Source organism: Brachyistius frenatus, unplaced genomic scaffold, assembly GCF_029030835.1.
Source record: "Brachyistius frenatus isolate BFR_SWC_R1_liver_20210118 unplaced genomic scaffold, ASM2903083v1 Contig_94, whole genome shotgun sequence".
NCBI lineage: Eukaryota > Metazoa > Chordata > Actinopteri > Embiotocidae > Brachyistius > Brachyistius frenatus.
In genome coordinates this window covers 1,008,867-1,028,388 of record NW_027210693.1, presented here as the reverse complement: position 1 = coordinate 1,028,388, position 19,522 = coordinate 1,008,867, and the positions used below count along the sequence as shown (strand labels likewise).

At 42.4% G+C, this 19,522-nt stretch overlaps 1 protein-coding gene across 2 annotated transcripts in view; it reads left to right on the top strand.

Annotated features, from left to right (window-relative positions):
- The window catches only part of znf462 (zinc finger protein 462), a 47,558-nt gene that overhangs the window by 15,976 nt on the left and 12,060 nt on the right, over positions 1-19,522 (top strand). For both annotated transcript variants that reach the window (XM_069710840.1, XM_069710841.1), the window contains exons 2-6: positions 7,698-7,948; positions 8,186-13,419; positions 14,106-14,240; positions 16,022-16,440; positions 18,440-18,558. In XM_069710840.1, the coding sequence (XP_069566941.1) occupies positions 7,738-7,948; positions 8,186-13,419; positions 14,106-14,240; positions 16,022-16,440; positions 18,440-18,558 (6,118 nt within the window). In that variant the 5' untranslated portion in view covers positions 7,698-7,737. The remainder of the gene's footprint in view (positions 1-7,697; positions 7,949-8,185; positions 13,420-14,105; positions 14,241-16,021; positions 16,441-18,439; positions 18,559-19,522) is intronic.

Genomic DNA, 19,522 nt, shown 5'->3' with positions numbered 1-19,522 from the left:
GCATTCAGCAGGCGAAGCAGATCAATAGTGTAACTTTATAACTCACTCAGTGACAGACACTTGCTTTCATAGCGTTGACGCCGCTGTTAAAGTCCATCCAAAACCTAAACAGAAACTGTAGTATGTGCAAAACTTGTCTCAGAACTTCTTTAACTTGTTAGGCCTTAATTGACTCACTCGGACTTGTAAGGCAAGTCAGACTTTGACATTAGGAGTTAGAGCTCATGGCAATTTCAGAGCTGATAAAATAAAGTCTTTGACTTTTCAAAAGTTGTACTAGCAACTCTACAGGTTTCTGTAAGCCTCACTAAGGATCTGGAAATGAAGCTAATTGATGTCAACAAAGCAGGGAAGGGCTATATAAAAAAAAAAATAAAAAAAATATCAAAGCGTTTCCAGCTTTCAGTTTCCACCGTCTGAAATGTCATTAAGAAATGTCAGTTAAGGCGAACTCTCGAAGTTGAGACAAGATCTGAAAGACTAAGAAAACGGCAAAACCCAAAGCACAATCCCTTCTGCAAAGGATCACAAGGGAGGTTCAGCCGACACAGAAGTGGTGGGGCACCGTTCAACTCTACGTGGAGGAGTCATCAGGAAACCTTTCGTACAAACTCGTCACAAAAGTCAACAACATCCATATAAGATAGAATTTTTGGAACCAAGTGAAGAGTTGAAGTTCAAACTGAACTCTTTGGCGACAATTACAGAAAAGGACCAGCATTTGATGAAAACAACAACTTGCCAAGGTGGACACAGGAAACAGCACAAATTAAAGAATGGATACCACCTAACATCTCCAAACTCTGGATGAAAATGTAATGTTGTCTGTCAAGAAAGGACAAAGATCCAAAGCATACCTCAAACTCCACCATGACCTACTTAAGGGCCGTCACAGTCCTGACTTGAAGATCATTGGAAATCCGTGGGTAGATCTTGAACATGCTGTGCATGCAAGACAGCCTAAAAATGTCTCAGAACTTGAAGTGTTGTGCAACAAAGAGTGGGCGACAATTCCCAGAATAAAAAGACTCAGTTTGCTACAAAAAGCATTTGCAAACCATGATATCTCTCAAAGGCGTGTTACTAACCAACGACTCAGTCGGGAGCCCAAACCTTTTTTTATTTTTTTTACTTTTGGCTACCATTTTTAAAACAAATACAAATACGGTATAAATAGGTCCAAATATATGTAGGTGAAGGATTAGTTAGGAAGGATTCGATTAGTTTTGGTTTTCAGTGGTCAGATGACATTATACTATGGGATTAATATCACTATGCATCAAAAATACGGTTTTCAATCACATTGTTGTCCAGAGCTTACCAATGTTTTTTTTTTTCTAAATTCTTAATGATCTGCCTTTATTTTATCGGAGGAACTTGTGATTGTTTGTGTTGGCCAGACAAATCAAACATGTGGAAAAGTCTCCTTTAGCTTTGGGCATCCTCTTTTACATTTGATAGACCAAACAATTATTTAACTAGTTATGCGCAGACCTCCTTCAATGTGCCTGCAGCTACTTCACAATAAAAGCTTTCTGTTGCTGCCAACTCTTTAAATTTGACTCAGTTTTGTAATTCCATCGATTTATATAGATTCTATACATGATTCTCTGAGCTCTTAAAAATAATGTTTCTTCATGTCAGCAATCTTGTCATATAAAAGTTTTACATCTGACTACTCATTGGCAGATTCACTATTTATGACCAAAAGTACAATGGCTTTTTATACCCTCGAATGAATCCTTCTGTCAAAGCATCCTGTCAAATGTTAATATATTTTATGACAGTGAATGAAGGTGGAATAATGTTTCCAAAAGACAGGTGCATTGTGTGAAAGAAGTTGGGGTGGGGATGACTGACAAAAGGGAAAGGCACTGTTTTTGGCATGCCAGTAGTTAGTCATTTACACAGAGCCAGTGTGCCAGCATGAAGTAGCTGCTGGTTATGAACCTGTTTGTTGTGGTGTGCGGCGGACGTCTTGTCTCTTGTGGCTGTAATAAATGTGTGATTAACTGATCTTGTCAAAGAGCTGCAAAATTTTAATTCAAACAAAGCCAATCTTCTACCATTAAGAGATTCTGCAATCAACCAATATTTGGTTTTGATGCCAGGTCTGTCAGACGTTGAAGGCCAAGCTTTGCTGGGTTAGAAAGTTAAAAGTCTTAGCGAGGTCCTGCATATATTTCTAGTGAGCGCTTGGCATGCTTTTCTGATCAAATTATAAATGTAATCGAATAGTTTTCTAATTTTAGTTTTTGAAGTATCTGTGGTGAATATGCGTGTCGTGAGTAAATGTTGAGAGAGATTTGGCTGGTCATGTGTTTAGTTTTACCATAAATTTGCTGCCTTATGAAACATCTATTAGGCTCAATTAGATTACTGTTCAAGTAGATTTCAATTATTCGATGCACTTCTGTAAACGTTGTCCCATGTAGCTCCACAAACATCTGTATAGAGGTTCAGGTTACTTTATTTGAAGGTAGATTTGGTTTAAAGTAGACAGGGGGATCCATTGTGATCCATTCTGGGAAACCATACCAGTCCAGTACAATAGCCTCGCAACAAGTCTGTTTTGCGATTTATGCTCGACTGTTGTTGAAACCAATTCTGGAGAGGTGCTGTTCCAAGTCTTTGGTCATTGCCTTGGTCTTTATTGGAGTGGATTCTGCTGTGTGCTATTTCTACACGAGCAACTCCTATGCTCACCGGTCCAATCTGGTGTGGTGAGTTCTCCACAGCTGCTGACATCAGAGGATGGGAGTAGCCATCTTAATCTCCAACTCTGTGTCTCCTGTTTGTGCAAGAGGCCAAATTCTCCCTAGTCCTGTGACGCAACGTTTTCTGCTCCTCTGCTGACACAATGAGATCTTTCTCTACCATCTTTCCCTCTTCTTCTGGGTAAACACCTGGAGACCACAGCGGGCTAAAGAGATCTGAATTTAAAGTGTGTTGCGGTTATCTGGCGCTCTTCCCCTATCTCTCTCTTTCTCTTTAAAAAAAAAAAAAAAAAAATCTTTCTTGAAACTAAAAATGTATTGATTTTTCTCTGGTATTCTCATCTCATTTCAGAAAAAAAAAAAAATCAATTTCCATGATTCTGGCTATACCTGCTGTTACTGCCACTGTTTTCTTTTGGTCTTAAAAAGCAGGCTGTCACTTTCAGTCAATGGGTCATTAATTATTGAGGCTGTGCAGGTTGACAAGATGCACATCCTGTATTGTTTGCCACATGAATTGTCGTCTGTAGCCAGGATGGTCGCCATGTAATAATGTAACACATCCGTGGACTTTTCTCTCCCTGACGGCATGAGATGGTAGCACTAACCAACAGTTAAGGACAAAACCTCTGTACTCCTAATCAGCTTAATGCTGGCTTATTCAAAGGCCCTCTTTCAGACAGAGCAGCTGCTGTCAGCCAGTTTGAGTAGAGGGTGTGACTGCTGGCAGAGCTCATCGATGCAGAGAGACCGGTTGGTGATTAACAAATGTCAGTAGACTTTGGAATCTGGGGAGCCCAGTCGGATGGCTTTGTCCTCTGTTGCCTACCACTGAAGGTCTTCCAGGTGGCTCCGTCATGCCCTCCCTTCTCCTCCCACCCTTCCCTTCAGGCCTGCTCTACTCTTTTGCTCCTCTCTGACCCTTTTCCCCGTCATCTCCTCAGGGCTCGGAGTTGCAGAACTCTGAGATAAAGAAGTTCAGACATGCCTCGCATTTTTAGACCCCCTCGTGGAACGTCGTTGGCAGCTTCTACCGAATGCATTTGCTGTATTTATCTGGACAAAGTTGGTGCTGCTCGCTCTGACCTATTCTGTCTGTCTGTGGACACGGGGCTCTTGCGTTTTCTCTGAAAATCTTTTGATGTGAGAGATAATGTCGCTGAGAAATGAAAGGACTCGGCAAAGTCAGGCTGGCAAAGAGTGTGAGATGTTTTCTGCTGAGCTGTGTGGGCAGAGGGCTCGGGCACAGTGCTGTACATCTGGCAGATAGATTTCTGTCAGCATCTCTCCAGTGACAGGCTGCCTGCCTTTGAGGAAGAGGATCAGATCTGTGGGTCCATGTTGTGTGCTGGCTGAACACCTAAGCGCACATAGTCAGCTCCTAAAATGGCTGCCCTTGAAGCTCGGCTCAGAGGAGGATCTGAGCAGCTCAGTCGCTGTCTGTTAGAGCCCCAGCTGACTTGATGAAAGCAGTTACACAATCTCACCCATTAACTTGATGCGGCGCAGAGACTGACTGGCTGAAAAGACACAGCCAACTCTAAGGCAGATGGTGGTTGTGTAGGAGAGTTTTTTTTTTTTTTTTTTTTTCCCACCCCGGGCATTCCTCTCCCCTTCTTCTCCAAAAGGATTCTCTTGATATCCATGTCAAGGAACCTGGCATTAAGAGGCAACTTTGTTCAAAACAGCAGCGAACTGCCAAGAGACCAGGGTGGGGCCACGTGGTGAGGCTGTAACCTGACCCCGAACAACAATGGGTCCCCTGGTTGCTCAGGGACAGTTTGGCTGGCTCTCCACTGGCTGGCCAGTTGGGTGTGGGAAGCAGGGAGGGATTCCCAACTGTCTCTGGCCGGAACTCGCTCGAAAATTTCAGCGCCAGCGAGAGCAGCGGACTGAAATTGATAGCGGTGTTAAAGCAATATTTCACGGATGTCTCGGTTCGAATTAAAGCAGAAACTGTAAACATTGTAATATTGCATTTCTATTTGATAGTATGGCATAATTAGTTTAATTGGTTTTTCTAGTAAAATGAAATTATACTGGGGCTGTTTTTCAGCTTCACGTTTTCTGATAGTTTGGTTTTTCAAAATTGAACTCTTTAAACTAATGACTGAAGTTTGAAGTAGCTTTGTCTTTTTCACATCCGAAACAACGATTACGTACGAATACATTTTCTGTTATTTTTTTAATTGTGTGTTAACTATAGCACAGAGGTTTTTGTTTTAAGTAAACTTGGTGTCTTACCACGTCTGTGACATTTCAGGAATATTTCATTTGATCCTTTCTTGAACCTTTCTACGCTTCCTACGGTTGCGACGCTTGCTTGACTAGAAACTCCTCACCTGTTGATTGAGCTGGTGCCGGACTGGTTTGGTTATGTGCCTTCGCACAACAACCGTGGATATGAACAGTCGGGATCTGAGGGGGAAACCTGCTGTAAATATCATATTAAGTCAATTCAAAATGTACAGTTCTTCTTGAGACTGGGCCAGAGAGGTACTGACTCTGTTTGAGCGTCCATTTGTTGCCGGGTTTACCTTTATTTTATATTTTTCATGCACCAGCAGTTTGAACTCTGTCATTAACTTAAATTTTTTTTTGTTGAAAAACACAACAATAATTGTGCAAATGTTTGGGCACCCAGCTATGTCAGTGATTATTAAGCCTCTTTTCTCAGAGATCACTGCTTGTAAACATTTTTGCAGCCAGCTAAGAGTCACGATATAGAAATGATCAACCCTTCTTTCTTGCAGATCGCTTGATGTTCTGAGATCGACCCTTAGATTTTCAATAATCCCCAAGCATACAGTGCCGTTAGTGATTGCATCCAAAAAAATACATTTAAACATCTGTCTGTAGCACATGTTTCCAAAATGACTGTGGCTTATCCTTATGTTGACTTTAGTCAGAAGGTTGCCGATTCGGTTTTTTCTGATGCTGCCTCCATGTAGACCGTGTCTGTATGTCAACGCTGCACAGTGGGACCACTGCTCCTGTGTCAGCCTCCATGCCCAGCAGACATGCACTTATGTATCTTAATAATTATATCTATGTATGAATATATATATATCAAACTTACAGATCTTGTCTTGACTTCCACAGTTTCCCTTCGCTGCTGTTTCTTAATGATATTTCTGACAGTGGAAAGTGCAAACTGAAAGTGCTTTGATATCTTTTTATAGCCTTCCCCTCCTAAGTGGGCATCAATTGGTTTCATTTTCAGAGCCTCAATCAGTTGCTTAGGAGGTGCCCAGGGATGTTCAGTGTTATCATAAAGTTTGACTATTCGGCTATTACTATTCATAATTTTATTATCAATTATAAGACAATTCCTAATGACCAAATCAATTGAAGCCTAACAAGTCGTGAAGTACTAAGATGTTACAAAGAGAAAGTACCCAAGCATTTTGCAAATGCCACAATTACAGTTTTCCTTTTTTTTTTTCTTTGAAGTTCATACAATAAAAGGTAACAGTAAATATGTGCAAGTACAGTTGTGTGCAATGCTATGTATAGTGTGTACTGTTCTTGAAATACATTGAAGTACATCTATATTTAAAAGTGAAAATCATTTTATTTGGGGCTGGAGCAATTCTCTGGAAAATATCTCGTACCTTCCTCTGAAAGGATGACATGCACCCGTATGAAGCTCTCGCCTTAAACAAATATAATACGCAGTCAAAATAAAAACATGTTTTACTTTGATTTATTTGTTATTGTGTAAAAAAGAAAGTCTGGAAAAAAAAATCCAATTGAATGGGTTCTGATTTGACAGTCAAGGTTGTAAACAGTGTCCTTTAACTGCCTATTCAATAAACCCCGAGTTATTTAAAAAAAAAAATTGTATTTGGTTTGAGACAAAACAACAGATGATTAGAAAACCACGATGAAAGAGCTCTGAAATGATGGTCACAACATCAGCTTCCATTTTTCCGGCCAAGTTCAAACTGCAGCGAAGCCCTAAAGACACAAAGCCTTCATTTCTTAGTTGATTCGTTCAATCTTATTTCAGAGCGGTTGATACAATCTGATGGAATAGTCTGCTCTAAATACTGAGCTGTGAAGCTGCTCTCCAGCTGTTGCTTATCCCAAGGTAATAAAAATGGGACAAATCAGAGTGTAATCCCTCCTCAGTCCCTCCATTGTTCTTGGAACGATGCTATGCTAAAAAACGGGAACCTTCTTAGTATTCAGAGTAACGGCAGCATCTGCTGAATTCTCCACTGTGTCGTGTTTTGTCGGGCTTTCAATCAGAGTTTATGGACAACTCCTGTCGTTTTAGAGACTGAAAATATTGCCATATGAATGCATGACCCCTGATCTCTGTGGTTTTGACATCTAAATGAGAACAGAAATTTGTTGGCAGTTTGCATAACAAAGCCATTGTGCTTTCGTTCCTACAATGACTTCCAACAAGTTGTTATAATAACAACTCTAACAAAAAATTTGGCCTGGCTTGTTTGGGAGGTATTTCAGAGATATATTTGATTTAACTGGTAATAGTGTTGTTATAATTTAGATTTTGCTAACTTCAGCCCACTCTGCTACCATGGCATCCCTCTTCAACATCTAAGTAAATATAAAAAATTACATTCAAATAAAAAAAAATTACAAAACAATTGTGATAATGTGCTAGCTGAAGAGGTTCTCTAAAGCTTGCGCATGAGGCTCTGCTTTCGGGGATTTATCTTTGGAACACATAATCATGAAGTGTTGTATTTTTTGTGTCATCCATCTAGCGCCTGATTATTCTTTGTTCACAACAGGAATCACTATTGGTAATCATGTAAGCTCATGACTAAACTCATTCTTAAGGAAGGGCATACTTAATACACTGAATATGGAAGCATTATGGGATAATATTTGCCCTGAAATCTTGAACTGCCTTCAGTTTATAATTTTTAATATCAGAGTCTTGATGCTTAGTCCTTGAAAAATGCTGTATATCCTCATAATTTTCCTTCTCTTTCTCTTTTTCAGGTTTCCCTGATTTTCCAGGGAGTTCTCCCCCTTTTTAGTGATGGAGGTATTGCAGTGTGATGGCTGTGACTTCCGTGCCGAGTCATATGATGACTTGAAGACCCACATACAGGAAGTACACACTGTTTTCCTGCAGCCTGCAGATGCAGACGAGTCTGATTCCCTGAAAGACGAGGATGAAGACGACGAGGAAGAAGGGGAATTCGAGGATAAGGATGACAAGGATTATACGTCTCCTAAAGCTGGAATGAGTATGCCTACCACATTAATTCAGATGTCACTGTTAATTTGTTGAGGATTAGAAAACACATCTTGCATGGTTAGTTGTTTTTAAGAAAATCTTCATAGTTGGACGATCATATATTTTATTGAAGAGGATATATATGTAAAGAGTTGTGGGTGGTTTTATTAAAAGAAGCAACAGAACATCTAAGTGACAACGGCAAATACCATTTTTCTCATAAAATGTTTTTTTGTTTTTTTTGTAGGCCCCAACTCTACTGATGGTCCTAACCAAACATCACAAAAGCAAACAGCTGAAACCCATTTGCAGTTCTACCAGTGCAAGTTCTGTGTCCGTTACTTCAGATCAAAGTCATTCTTAAGAAACCACACCAAAAAGGTGCATAACGCCGTGGAGGAGGATTCAGATGCAAGCGTCTCCTCGCAGACAGCTAAACAGCCCAGCTACACTGTTATAATGCACAATGACCATGCAAAAGTGTATTCCTGTCAGTATTGCACATACAAGTCTCCACGCAAAGCGAGGATAATAAAACACCAACTAATGTATCATAACAAAGGTCCTTCAGATGGCGCTGGAGATACTCCAGAATACGTTGAAGCCGGGGAGAAATCTGACTCAGCTAGTGGGCTCATGAAGGGAACATTTGCCTGTGAATGGTGCGACTATCAAACTGACCAGAAGGACAGCTGGACGAGTCACGTGGTGAAAGAACACAGTGACAAGGTCAAGATAGTTTCCTGCATTGCAGAGCTGGAAGGGGAGGCAAGTGAAAGCTCACCCAAACCAGACTCTCCCTCCTCTTCCCACAGCCCGACTCAATCAAAGATGAACTCTGCTGATGTTTCTGAAAAGGACGAGTCTGTTGTAAAAACACCAGAAAACACTTTGGAAAAGTCAGTGGCAGAGATTTCATCCTTTCAACATGCACAGATAAGTGCAGTAACACCCAACAGCACGGGGTCCTCCATTTTGTCTAAGAGGTTTGCGTCATCAAGTGTCTCCAACAATGTCATCGACATGGATGCCACTGTACTCAATGAGGAAGACTCAAGGAGCAGCTTAGAGGATGACGATGATGAGGAAGACTTGGGTGATATAGATGATCCCAGCTATACAGGAACCCTGTCTGCAGATGCGAAGCAGTTATTAACGGATGAGGATAATAAATTACTGGAGACTAAAGGAATACCTTTCAGAAAGTACATGAACCGATTTCAGTGCCCCTTCTGCTCCTTCCTCACCATGCACCGGCGGAGCATCTCCCGCCACATTGAAAACATTCACCTGTCTGGCAAGACCACAGTGTATAAATGTGATGAATGCCCATTTATTTGCACCAGCCCTCTGAAACTAGGCACGCACAAACAGAGCCACAATTCCTCAGATTTAGACACCATGGACCTCACAAGTGAAAGTCCAGAACCTCAGAATGACAACGTCTCAGAGCCAGTAAATGGGGGTAATGTAAGCTCCAAAGTCAATGGAAAAAAGACAACCAGCACACCGAACAACCAGCAGAACCCTCATCGCTGCACACTCTGTAGCTTCTCAACCACCACTCTGAAAGGTCTGAGGGTCCACCAGCAGCACAAGCATTCCTACTGTGATGACCTAGATCCCAGTCTCTTTGAAGCCCAGCTGACTGATCAGCCAGATTCGGAAGTGGACGCTTCTCCAATCTTTCTACAAAAAACTCAGACCTCCATTTTAGGACTTTCCACCAAAAAGCCCTTAGTAACAGGGAAAAGAGCGAGGAAGTCCATTAATGACTTGCCTTTAGATTTGTCCTCGGTCAAAAAGAGAACAAGAATTGATGAAATTGCCAGTAACCTTCAAAGTAAGATAAGCCAAAGCCAACAGGACACAATCATAAATCTGGATGACATGGATGACTATGATACAGGAGAAAATCATGTCAGTGCTGATGAGGGCAGAAACGACGATAACAAAAACCCTGTCTTTGCTTACAACACACAAGAGCTTCATGTGCGAGATTCAACAATCTCTCATGAGGGAGGCAGAATAGGGAAAAGAAAAAGCAACCCGAAGTCAAAGCCGAGAAACATTCCCTTATCGCTGACTCTCTCAGATGATAGTGAAAACATCTCTGCTGATACCAGTGACAGCACCGTCCCGGAGAACATTGAATATTCGGAAGAACCTGGAACTACTCGTTTCTACTGTAAACACTGTGATTACCACAACAAATCGGCTCGTAGCGTCAGCACCCATTACCAGAGGATGCACCCTTACATCAAGTTCAGCTTTAAGTACATCCTGGACCCTGAAGACCAGAGCGCAGTCTTCCGCTGCTTAGAGTGCTACATTGAATACACAAATTACAACGATCTGCACCAACACTACATGGATCATCACCCCGAAGCGAGCAACGTACTCAACTTCAACCAACCGCACCTGTTGTACATGTGCCGCTTTTGTTCGTACACAAGCCCCAACGTCAGGAGCCTCATGCCCCATTACCAAAGAATGCATCCCACAGTGAAAATTAACAATGCCATGATTTTCTCCAGCTATATAGTTGAGCAGACCCACAAGACGAGTGAATCGCAAACTCTGAGGGAAATATTAAACTCTGGTCCCAAGAATTTTAACTCGGGCGCAGCAATGCCGAGGTCCTCCTCAAGCCCAGTGCTGAAAACTGTTTCCAAGTCCCCTGAAGCTAGTGCTGAGGCAGAGCCTCTCAAAGAAGCCATGGGTGGTAATGTGGTTGTATATGACTGTGACATGTGTTCTTTTGCTAGCCCCAACATGCACTCAGTTTTGGTCCACTACCAGAAGAAACACCCGGACCAAAAGGCGTCTTATTTCCGTATACAGAAAACCATGAAGGTCATCTCGGTGGATCAATCACAGCCTGTAGCCAACTCTTCATTCAACGCCAGCATGTCTTCGACTCCAAAACAATCAAGTGCAGCACTGTATGGATCTGATGAAGAAATGTACTACTGTAAACATTGCGTGTACAGCAACAGATCGGTGGTTGGTGTGTTGGTACATTATCAAAAGAGACACCCAGAAGTAAAAGTGACAGCGAAGTATATCAAACATGGTGCTCCCACCCCTGGTTTGATGAAATTAATGGATGAATTGCAAATTGCAGCTCCCAAACACTTTTTGAAGCAGTTTCAAAATAATGGTCATGAAGGATCTAATAACTCAAGTCCTAAACCAGGAAGTGGTGAGAAAAGTGAGGATGAGCTGTTCTTCTGTCAGCACTGTGATTACGGCAACCGCACTGTAAAAGGAGTGCTTATTCACTACCAGAAAAAGCACAGGGAAACCAAGGCCAATGCTGACCTTGTGCGTCGTCACACTGCGGTTGTCCGGAGTCAGCGTGAGCGTGCACAGATGGTCCAGTCAGGTAGCGTCTCTTCTGCCATGATCCCAGCTCCTCCAGACCCTGAAAACACTACACCACTGCGTTCCCTGAAGTGCAGACACTGTTCTTACACGTCCCCTTATGTCTACGCCCTAAAGAAGCACCTGAAGAAAGAGCACCCTACTGTGAAGGCTACAGCCATGACCATTTTACATTGGGCTTACCAAGATGGCATTCTGGAGGCTGGCTACCACTGTGAGTGGTGCATTTACTCCCATGCTGAGCCCCAGGGCCTGTTGCTCCATTACCAAAGACGTCATCCTGAGCATAATGTGGATTACACATACATGGCTAGTAAGCTGTGGGCTGGGCCTGAAACCACCCAACAGGGGGGCAATATGGAAACTAAACATTACAAATGTAAAGACTGTGCTTTCGAGGCCTGTACAATATGGGACATCACCAGTCACTATCAGGCGGTCCATCCCTGGGCTATCAAAGGGGACGAATCTGTGCTTTTGGATATTATCAAAGGGAATGGCCCAGCTGAAAAGATCCACCTGCAGGTTGCCGACGAACTCGCACCTCTAAATTGCCAGTCTGTTGAAGATGATGGAGCACTGGTCATTGCAACCCCACCACAAGAAAGCAATCCCCACCCTCCCCACCCACGCCTTTCCATCTGTAATAATGCTTATCAGTGTACTGTATGTCTGTCAGAGTACAACAGTCTCCACGGCCTCCTCACTCACTATGGAAAGAAGCACCCAGGCATGAAAGTAAAAGCCGCAGATTTTGCACAGGAGGCCGACATCAACCCCAGTTCGGTGTATAAATGTCGTCACTGTCCGTATGTAAACTCCCGCATCCATGGAGTCCTAACTCACTACCAGAAAAGACACCCATTAGTGAAAGTCACTGCGGAAGACTTTGCAGATGACATAGAGCAAATCAATGAGTTACATGAAGGAGATGACAAGTTCAAAACCCAAAGGCAGGGCTATGGAGCATACAGATGCAAAATGTGCCCCTACACACATGGGACACTGGAGAAACTCAAAATCCATTATGAGAAATACCACAATCAGTCTGCTTCTGATATGTTCACTCACTCTCTGGCGAATTTTTCTTCCAGTAAAGAAACAGAGCCAGTCGCTGAATGCAGTGCAAGTAATATATCAGGCACAGCAAACATCCAGGGAGTCAGTGAGTTGGACCTTGCCCTGGCTCAGTTACCCATCAATAAGACGGAGAAACATGCCGTGTTCAACTGTCAGCTCTGCAAATACTTCTGCTCTACCAGGAAAGGCATCGCTCGCCACTACCGTATCAAGCACAACAACGTCCGTGCTCAGCCAGAAGGGAAAAACAACGTCTTCAAATGTGCTCTATGTGCATACACAAACCCAATACGCAAAGGCCTGGCAGCCCACTACCAGAAGCGCCATGACATCGATGCTTATTATACCCATTGTCTGGCTGCTTCCAAGACTATCACCGAAAAGCCGAACAAAGTGATGGTGCCCCCGCCAATCGAAGGGGACAACTCAGAAATGAGTGAAGACTTGCGTTTGGCCGTGGAGAGACGAAGGTGTTCTCTTTGCGCCTTCCAGGCCTTCAGTAGGAAGAGCATTGTCTCACACTACATTAAACGCCACCCAGGTGTCTTCCCCAAGAAGCAGCATGCTAGCAAGCTTGGTCGCTACTTTACTGTTATTTATGCCAAAGAACCCGAGAAGTCTTCTGCCGATGAACTGGCAGAGGAAGAAAAGGAAGTTCTGGCGATTCCGCTTGAACCCGAGCAAGACGGAGATGTTGAATGGCTGCCGTTCAAGTGTCTAAAATGCTTCCGGTTGTCCTTTAGCACAGGCGCGCTGCTCTCTATGCACTACAACGACCACCACACCAATGACTTGAAGAGGGACTTTGTGGTGTCGCCTGATCCCGTGGATGAGGAGTCTGAGTTATACCAGTGTTCTCACTGTGAGCTGAAGTTCCTTTCTCTCCCTGCTCTGGCGAAACATCTACTGGATCACAACGAGGAGTTTCAGAAGAGGGCCATGAGGCAGGAGAGAAGGAGGCAGCTGCTCAGCAAACAGAGAGCCGCAGAGCTGACGGAAAGTAAACTTGAAAAGGTGAGTAGTATTCCTGACACCTTCGAAATGAAAGAATAAAACTGGTATAATAAAAAAAAAAAAAAGATCCTTTTACTATTTATGGCTATTAAGACATACTGTGATTTCTCCAAAGCCATAGTCAGAAGCCACTACTATGATTGCACAAGTGTTTCTTAACTCCTGGAAGTTGTAGGCTTTCAAGCTTTCTTTGAAAGGGAAACGTGACTTTAAAAACCTACATTCTTTCCTGTTGTACCTACGGTAGTAATACTCCGCTAAAAGTGGGGAGACGATTAATACTTTAATTATATATTTCAATTTGCCCTCACATGTAATAGTGCAATATAATGAGGTATTATAATTAGTTTCATAATAACTTCATTAAAAATACAATTGATCTGATCAGATGTATATTAGAGAACAGTAACATTCTCTAACTTTCTGGAGAAAAGATAAATTTAAGAAAATATAAAAATGTCTTTTAACTATTACAAATACATCAGCTGCTGTAGACTATTCATAGGCATTGAATAGCATACTTTACTGGCATTGTGTCATTACACAAGGCCAGTAAATCTGATCGTTAAACTCCTAAAAAAAAAAAAAGTAAATCATTGTGTTAATGATAAATAATTGTATATATGTTTTAAAAAGAAGACAAAAATTAAATAAAACTGATTTTATATGTCTTTTTTTGTGTTTAGGAATGCCCTGTGAATAAGACCCCCATCGGATTTAGGTGTAAATTCTGTGTGGAGATACACCCGACCCTCCGAGCTATCTGCAACCACCTTAGGAAGCACGTCCAGTATGGGGAGGTCAAAGAGGGACATGTCAAGGTAAGTGAAGTTGGATTTTTATTTTTTTATAAATCTCTTTGATACTGTTTTAGTAGTATTTATTTCCATTTTATTTTAATTTTTTTTCAACTGACTACTTGTTACGTTAGGTTTTAAATATGTACGGTGTGCTACATATGCCTACTGTACTAAAGTGATACCACTTTAGTACAGTAGAATATAATATCCTCTTCAACAATATTTCAAGGCCCAAGTTTTCAGTCACTGGTGTTTCTGTTTTGTCTTCTAACGCTGCAGTGATCTGTTTTTACTGAACGCGGGTTCTGTTTCCCATTTTGTTTATTACTGATAGAGGCTTTTGGGTAGAGAGTCTGTCAGCTTCCCCCAGAGAAAACAAGCAATGCTGTCCCATTGCTGTGGGGGAGTTGGAGTGGTGAGTCTTAACTTTTAGGGCAGCAGCGGGTAACCATTCGAACATTAGTATTCCACTGAGGCTGCCAGTAAGGGGAACAGGCCCAAGGATCCGACGCCTCACCCCAACGGAGGCCTGCTTCTTCCATCAGACACTCGGCCTGTCTTTATGTATCTAAGATGAGAGCGTTTGGGGCCACTGAGAGTGATACAGTGAAAATGTACCATATTCACTTTGAGAACTGAGATCTATAAAAAAAATTTAAAAAAACGCACATTTTAAAAAGGGAGTATTTCTGTTGCGACTTTTACTTTTAGGGACATTTTTTTTTGCTCATGACACTTACCCTAGCCGGGTTATGAGCTGGTCACCATTCACAGACTAAAACATCACGACTCCAACGACGTACAACACATTCCCCAGATGGAATAAACTTGTATGTTTTACACGTCGCGTGGGGTAAAAACAAATGTTGCAGTTGAGTTATAATTCAAAAACTGCAACCGTGTCTCACAGAGGTGGACGTACAGCAGGCTGACAGTGCATTCAAGGTCTGGATGGAAAGGTTTGGCCTGTGTGGATGACATCTTATTTATGGCAGAATGAAGTGCAGGGTCAGGTCCTTCCACAGAAAGAATGAGTTTCCTCGAGGCAATAAAAAAGTCATGGTGATTGTCTGTCTTACTAGTGATCGCTGCAGTAACCAGCCTGCACTCCAGCAGATGAAGGAAGTAGAAGGAGATGGAGAAATTCTGTTATGCAGTTGGTTTGTGTAATCAAAGTACTGTAATCATTTAGAATACAGTAAAAGGCTTATGGTTTAGTAGAATGAAAGGGCAAATTGAGATTGAAAAAGTGTATTGCATTCATCCTCAATCTTATATGGTAGAAAGATTTAGGTGTTGTAGATGATAAGTAATAAAACTGCCACATTCAAGTGAGTAGACTCAAATTTTCCAGTCCACTCTGTTTGGATGATGCAATCACCTCAATATCAACTGTGCATCATGTCTCTGTACCGGCCAACTAGAGCGTTTCAGGTCAGGGTGAAAGTTGACCTCAGGTTACCTTTGCCTGCATGTTAATCTTCCAATAATACAGAGAGTGAGAAAGAGAACCAGAGTGAGTGTGAGCTGTAACTAAAGCTTAACTTACAGTGATTGCACTAATACTGCATAGACAGAACCGGAGGTGTTAGCCAGATGCTTAACCGTTTCTCATGTGCTGTTAACATGATGCGACTAATCTAGGAAAAAAGGGCAACAGGTGCCAAACTGAAAGCGGTATTTAAATGAACAGCTATCTTTCGCTTTTTTATTTTCAGTGTTCTGTATCCAAATAATAAAAAGGCTTCAACAGGCACATAAAGGCTGCTGAACATCTGAGACTTGTACTCTTGGTTTTGCAGCAGGAAGTCAGTGATGTCCCCCTGACGCTGCCTTCAGAGAGCCTAACTAATGGCGACCTGGATGGGGATGAAGCAGCTGAAGCCGATGGCCTCGAGAGACCTGCGGCTGCAGCCGTGGGATCGCCCTTTTCTACCGCTTCTGCTGGTGGCGTTGCCGTGGAGACCCTGGATCCCGAAACGGATGCTGTTGAAGGAAGGGCAGCGGCCCTCGTGGCTGCAGCCAGGGCCGTGGTGTCGGAGGGCCAACTGAAGCAGCGGTTAGCCGCGGGGGGTCACCCGTGTGCCCAGTGCGACCGCGTCTTCATGTCCATGCAGGGACTGAGGTCCCATGAAAGGAGCCACTCAGCCATGGCACTGTTCAGCAGAGAGGACAAATACAGCTGCCAGTACTGCCAGTTTGTCTCCCCCTTCAGACACAAGTAAGTAGGGAGGAACGGCACCTGCAACACTGATTCTACAGTGGCTCTGTATATAATGTGGTACTTTTATAAGGAGATTAAATGGGGCAACTTTGCCCAAGGTAGCCACACATTTCCCTAAATGTTAAGTTATCTGCTAACTCTCCATTGAACATTGATATATTCTGACTGCCCAGTTCATTTCATTTTTACTCTCCATTAAGGTTAATCAGAGTTGCAATCCTTTAAGACGTTTTCCACTCTACTGAATATATTTTGCCTATATTCTACGTCTCTGTTTTCTGGTTTTAACCTTTTTTGCTGAAACCATATGAGACACATTGTGTTATTCAAAGCAGTCATTTTTAACAAACTGAATGTGTGACTGAAGGTGACCTTAAAGATTTCAGTACTGCTTGATGTGAAGCTTTCATCTGCAGCTCTTCACCTACTCACTGTGCTGTCCCTTATTTTTCCATTCTTTGTTGCAAATATTAAAAATGAGGGGGAAAATTGGCTTTTTGGCAAAATTGCTGTAAGTGCAGATGTGGTGTTGATCAACTGTGGTTGGCGCTAGCCTCGTGATAAACACGCTGTGCTCCTGTGCTATTAGTATGCTTCCAGTGTGAAGCAGAGTTACAAGACTTGGACTTTATTAATCCCACAGTGGGAAAATTCAGTTACAAGGATATGTTAGGTTTGCATTTGAAGGAACTTAACAGTAAACAGGGTGTCTGATATTAAATGAGATAAAATTACAGGTAAAACGCATTAATTCCCTGACGATATGCGAGCCCCGGTAGCGGTTCATTTTAAAAGGTCCCATATTTAAGACATTGGTTTATCTGCGGTTTTGAGCCAAACGGAGATATTTGTGGATTTAAGAACTAAAAAAACATCTCAACACAGTTTAAAACCCTCCTTTATCACGCTCTCTACCAAGAGTGTCTGAGTTTTTAAGTGATATCAGTGATCCTCTCTTCTGATTGGCTCACAGTTTTCTAATACATGCCTAGGCCAACTACAGCTTCTCTTCATTCTTGTAGTTTGCTAGCTTTTCGACAGAATGGCCGCTCTGTGTTTTCTTCTCCATAAAATGTTGGACAGTGAGTGGGGCTGTGTTGAAGGCACACATACGACATGAGCTTGTGACATCACAAACTTTAGGAAATCCAAACGGCACAGTTGCTGAATACTAGCTGCGTGTATTTCTGAGTATTTAAACTTTCACAGTATTTATATAGCACCTAGACTTCTTTATAATTAAAAAAAGAAAGAAATGGAAATGTGAATTTATACAATATGGGACCTTTAAACTTTCACCACTATATACTTTCCCAGTGTTGCACCATTTGTTCTTCAAAGTGGATGTTAAACACATTTTGTGCAGAGTGCAGTTTTACACCTTCTGTTTACCTATCAAAATCCCTTTGAATCGTCAATCTTCTCAAAGATTTCCTGCCTCCGCGGAGAGTAAGACAAACATTAGAGCGAGACACACATTTTGGTAGTGTGATTTGTTTTATCCATCACAGAGACACAGAGTGAGAGGGAAAGAGAGAGTCCTCATCTCCTCTGAGCTCCCAGGTGTAATCCCTCTGTACTGTATGTGCCCTGACCCAGAAAGAAGCCGCATTCCCATGCCACCTAGGAGGCTGGCATTAAAAACACAGCTACCGTCCCCACAGGCACTCACACACTCATTCCCACCAGGGGATTGTGGGTAGATGAGTTCACCCCACGGCTCCTTGTTCTGTAGTCATTGGAAATGTGCGGCTGTTGTTTGTGAGGTAAACACAATCGAGCGCTTTAGATGCTGCTGAAAAACCCCGCTGTTGAAATCATCAAAGTGGATGCTGCAGAGCTCTGTCTTCTTTCCTGCTCTCTATTCTTGTCACTTTTTCCTCTTTATCTGCGATCCTTTGTCCTCATTTCATCAATTTTTTTTCTTCTTTTATCCTCTTATCTCATATCCCCCCCTTCTGTTTTTTTTATTTTTTATACTTTGTCTCATCGCCAGTCTGGACAGACATGTGCAGTCTCACCACGGGCACCACAAGCCCTTCAAGTGCAAGCTCTGCCCCTTTAAATCAGCCTATGTGAGTCGCTTGAAGAGCCACCTGCATAAGGCACACACAGGTAAAAAACACACACACACACACACACACACACACACACACACACACACACACACACACACACACACACACACACACACACACACACACACACACACACACACACACACACACACACACACACACACACACACACACACACACCTTACTGCTGTATCCATGACTAACAAGGTACTCCTGGGCCCAAATAGCAACTTCCTGTTTATCACGCAGCGCTTGATTTAGTTTATCCAGCAGCAGTCGGTGGATTAGCTTGAAGAGCAGCTTCACTATTTACTGAGTACATCAGACACACAAATTAAACAGATCCTAAGGAATCTTTGAATCAAGATTTCAACACTTACAGCCCGAGTAAAGTTATTGGTAATATGTATTTGTGAGGAAAATGGTGGAAAAACCCTCAGCATGCTATAAAGGTGAAGGCATAGAGGCGTCTGTGGAGGTGAGATCCTCCACCTGTGGTTATTTTTGTTATTTAGGGAGCCAGATGGCAGACAGTGATCTGAATACATGTAAATACAAAAAAGCTCCATCTGTGCAATCGATACACATGCAAAGACACGATCTTAAAATGACAAGCTGGACAGGCCTTGACAGCATTTCAGTGCTCTAAACTGTCCAAACAAGAAACAGCAGTAAGGCTTAAGGGTTCAGCATGTAGGACTTAAGGGGATCTTTTGGGCAGAAATGGAAACTAATATTCATTTAAAAAAAATTAATTAGTGTAAAATTAAACCAAACACTGAGTCCAGAAAGGGCCTTTCATGTTATTTGCATGTTTTGTGGCCGCTATAGATCCTCCTACACACTTGGAAGGGGAGGGTGAGTCAGAGGGGTTGAGTTGGTTGTAATTTACAACCTCACCACTGGATGTCACTAAATCCTGCACATGGCTTCTTTAATGACTGCTGTGAATAAAAGATACAAACTTAATTATCAATGTCAGTTACATCTGAAAAGCTGGG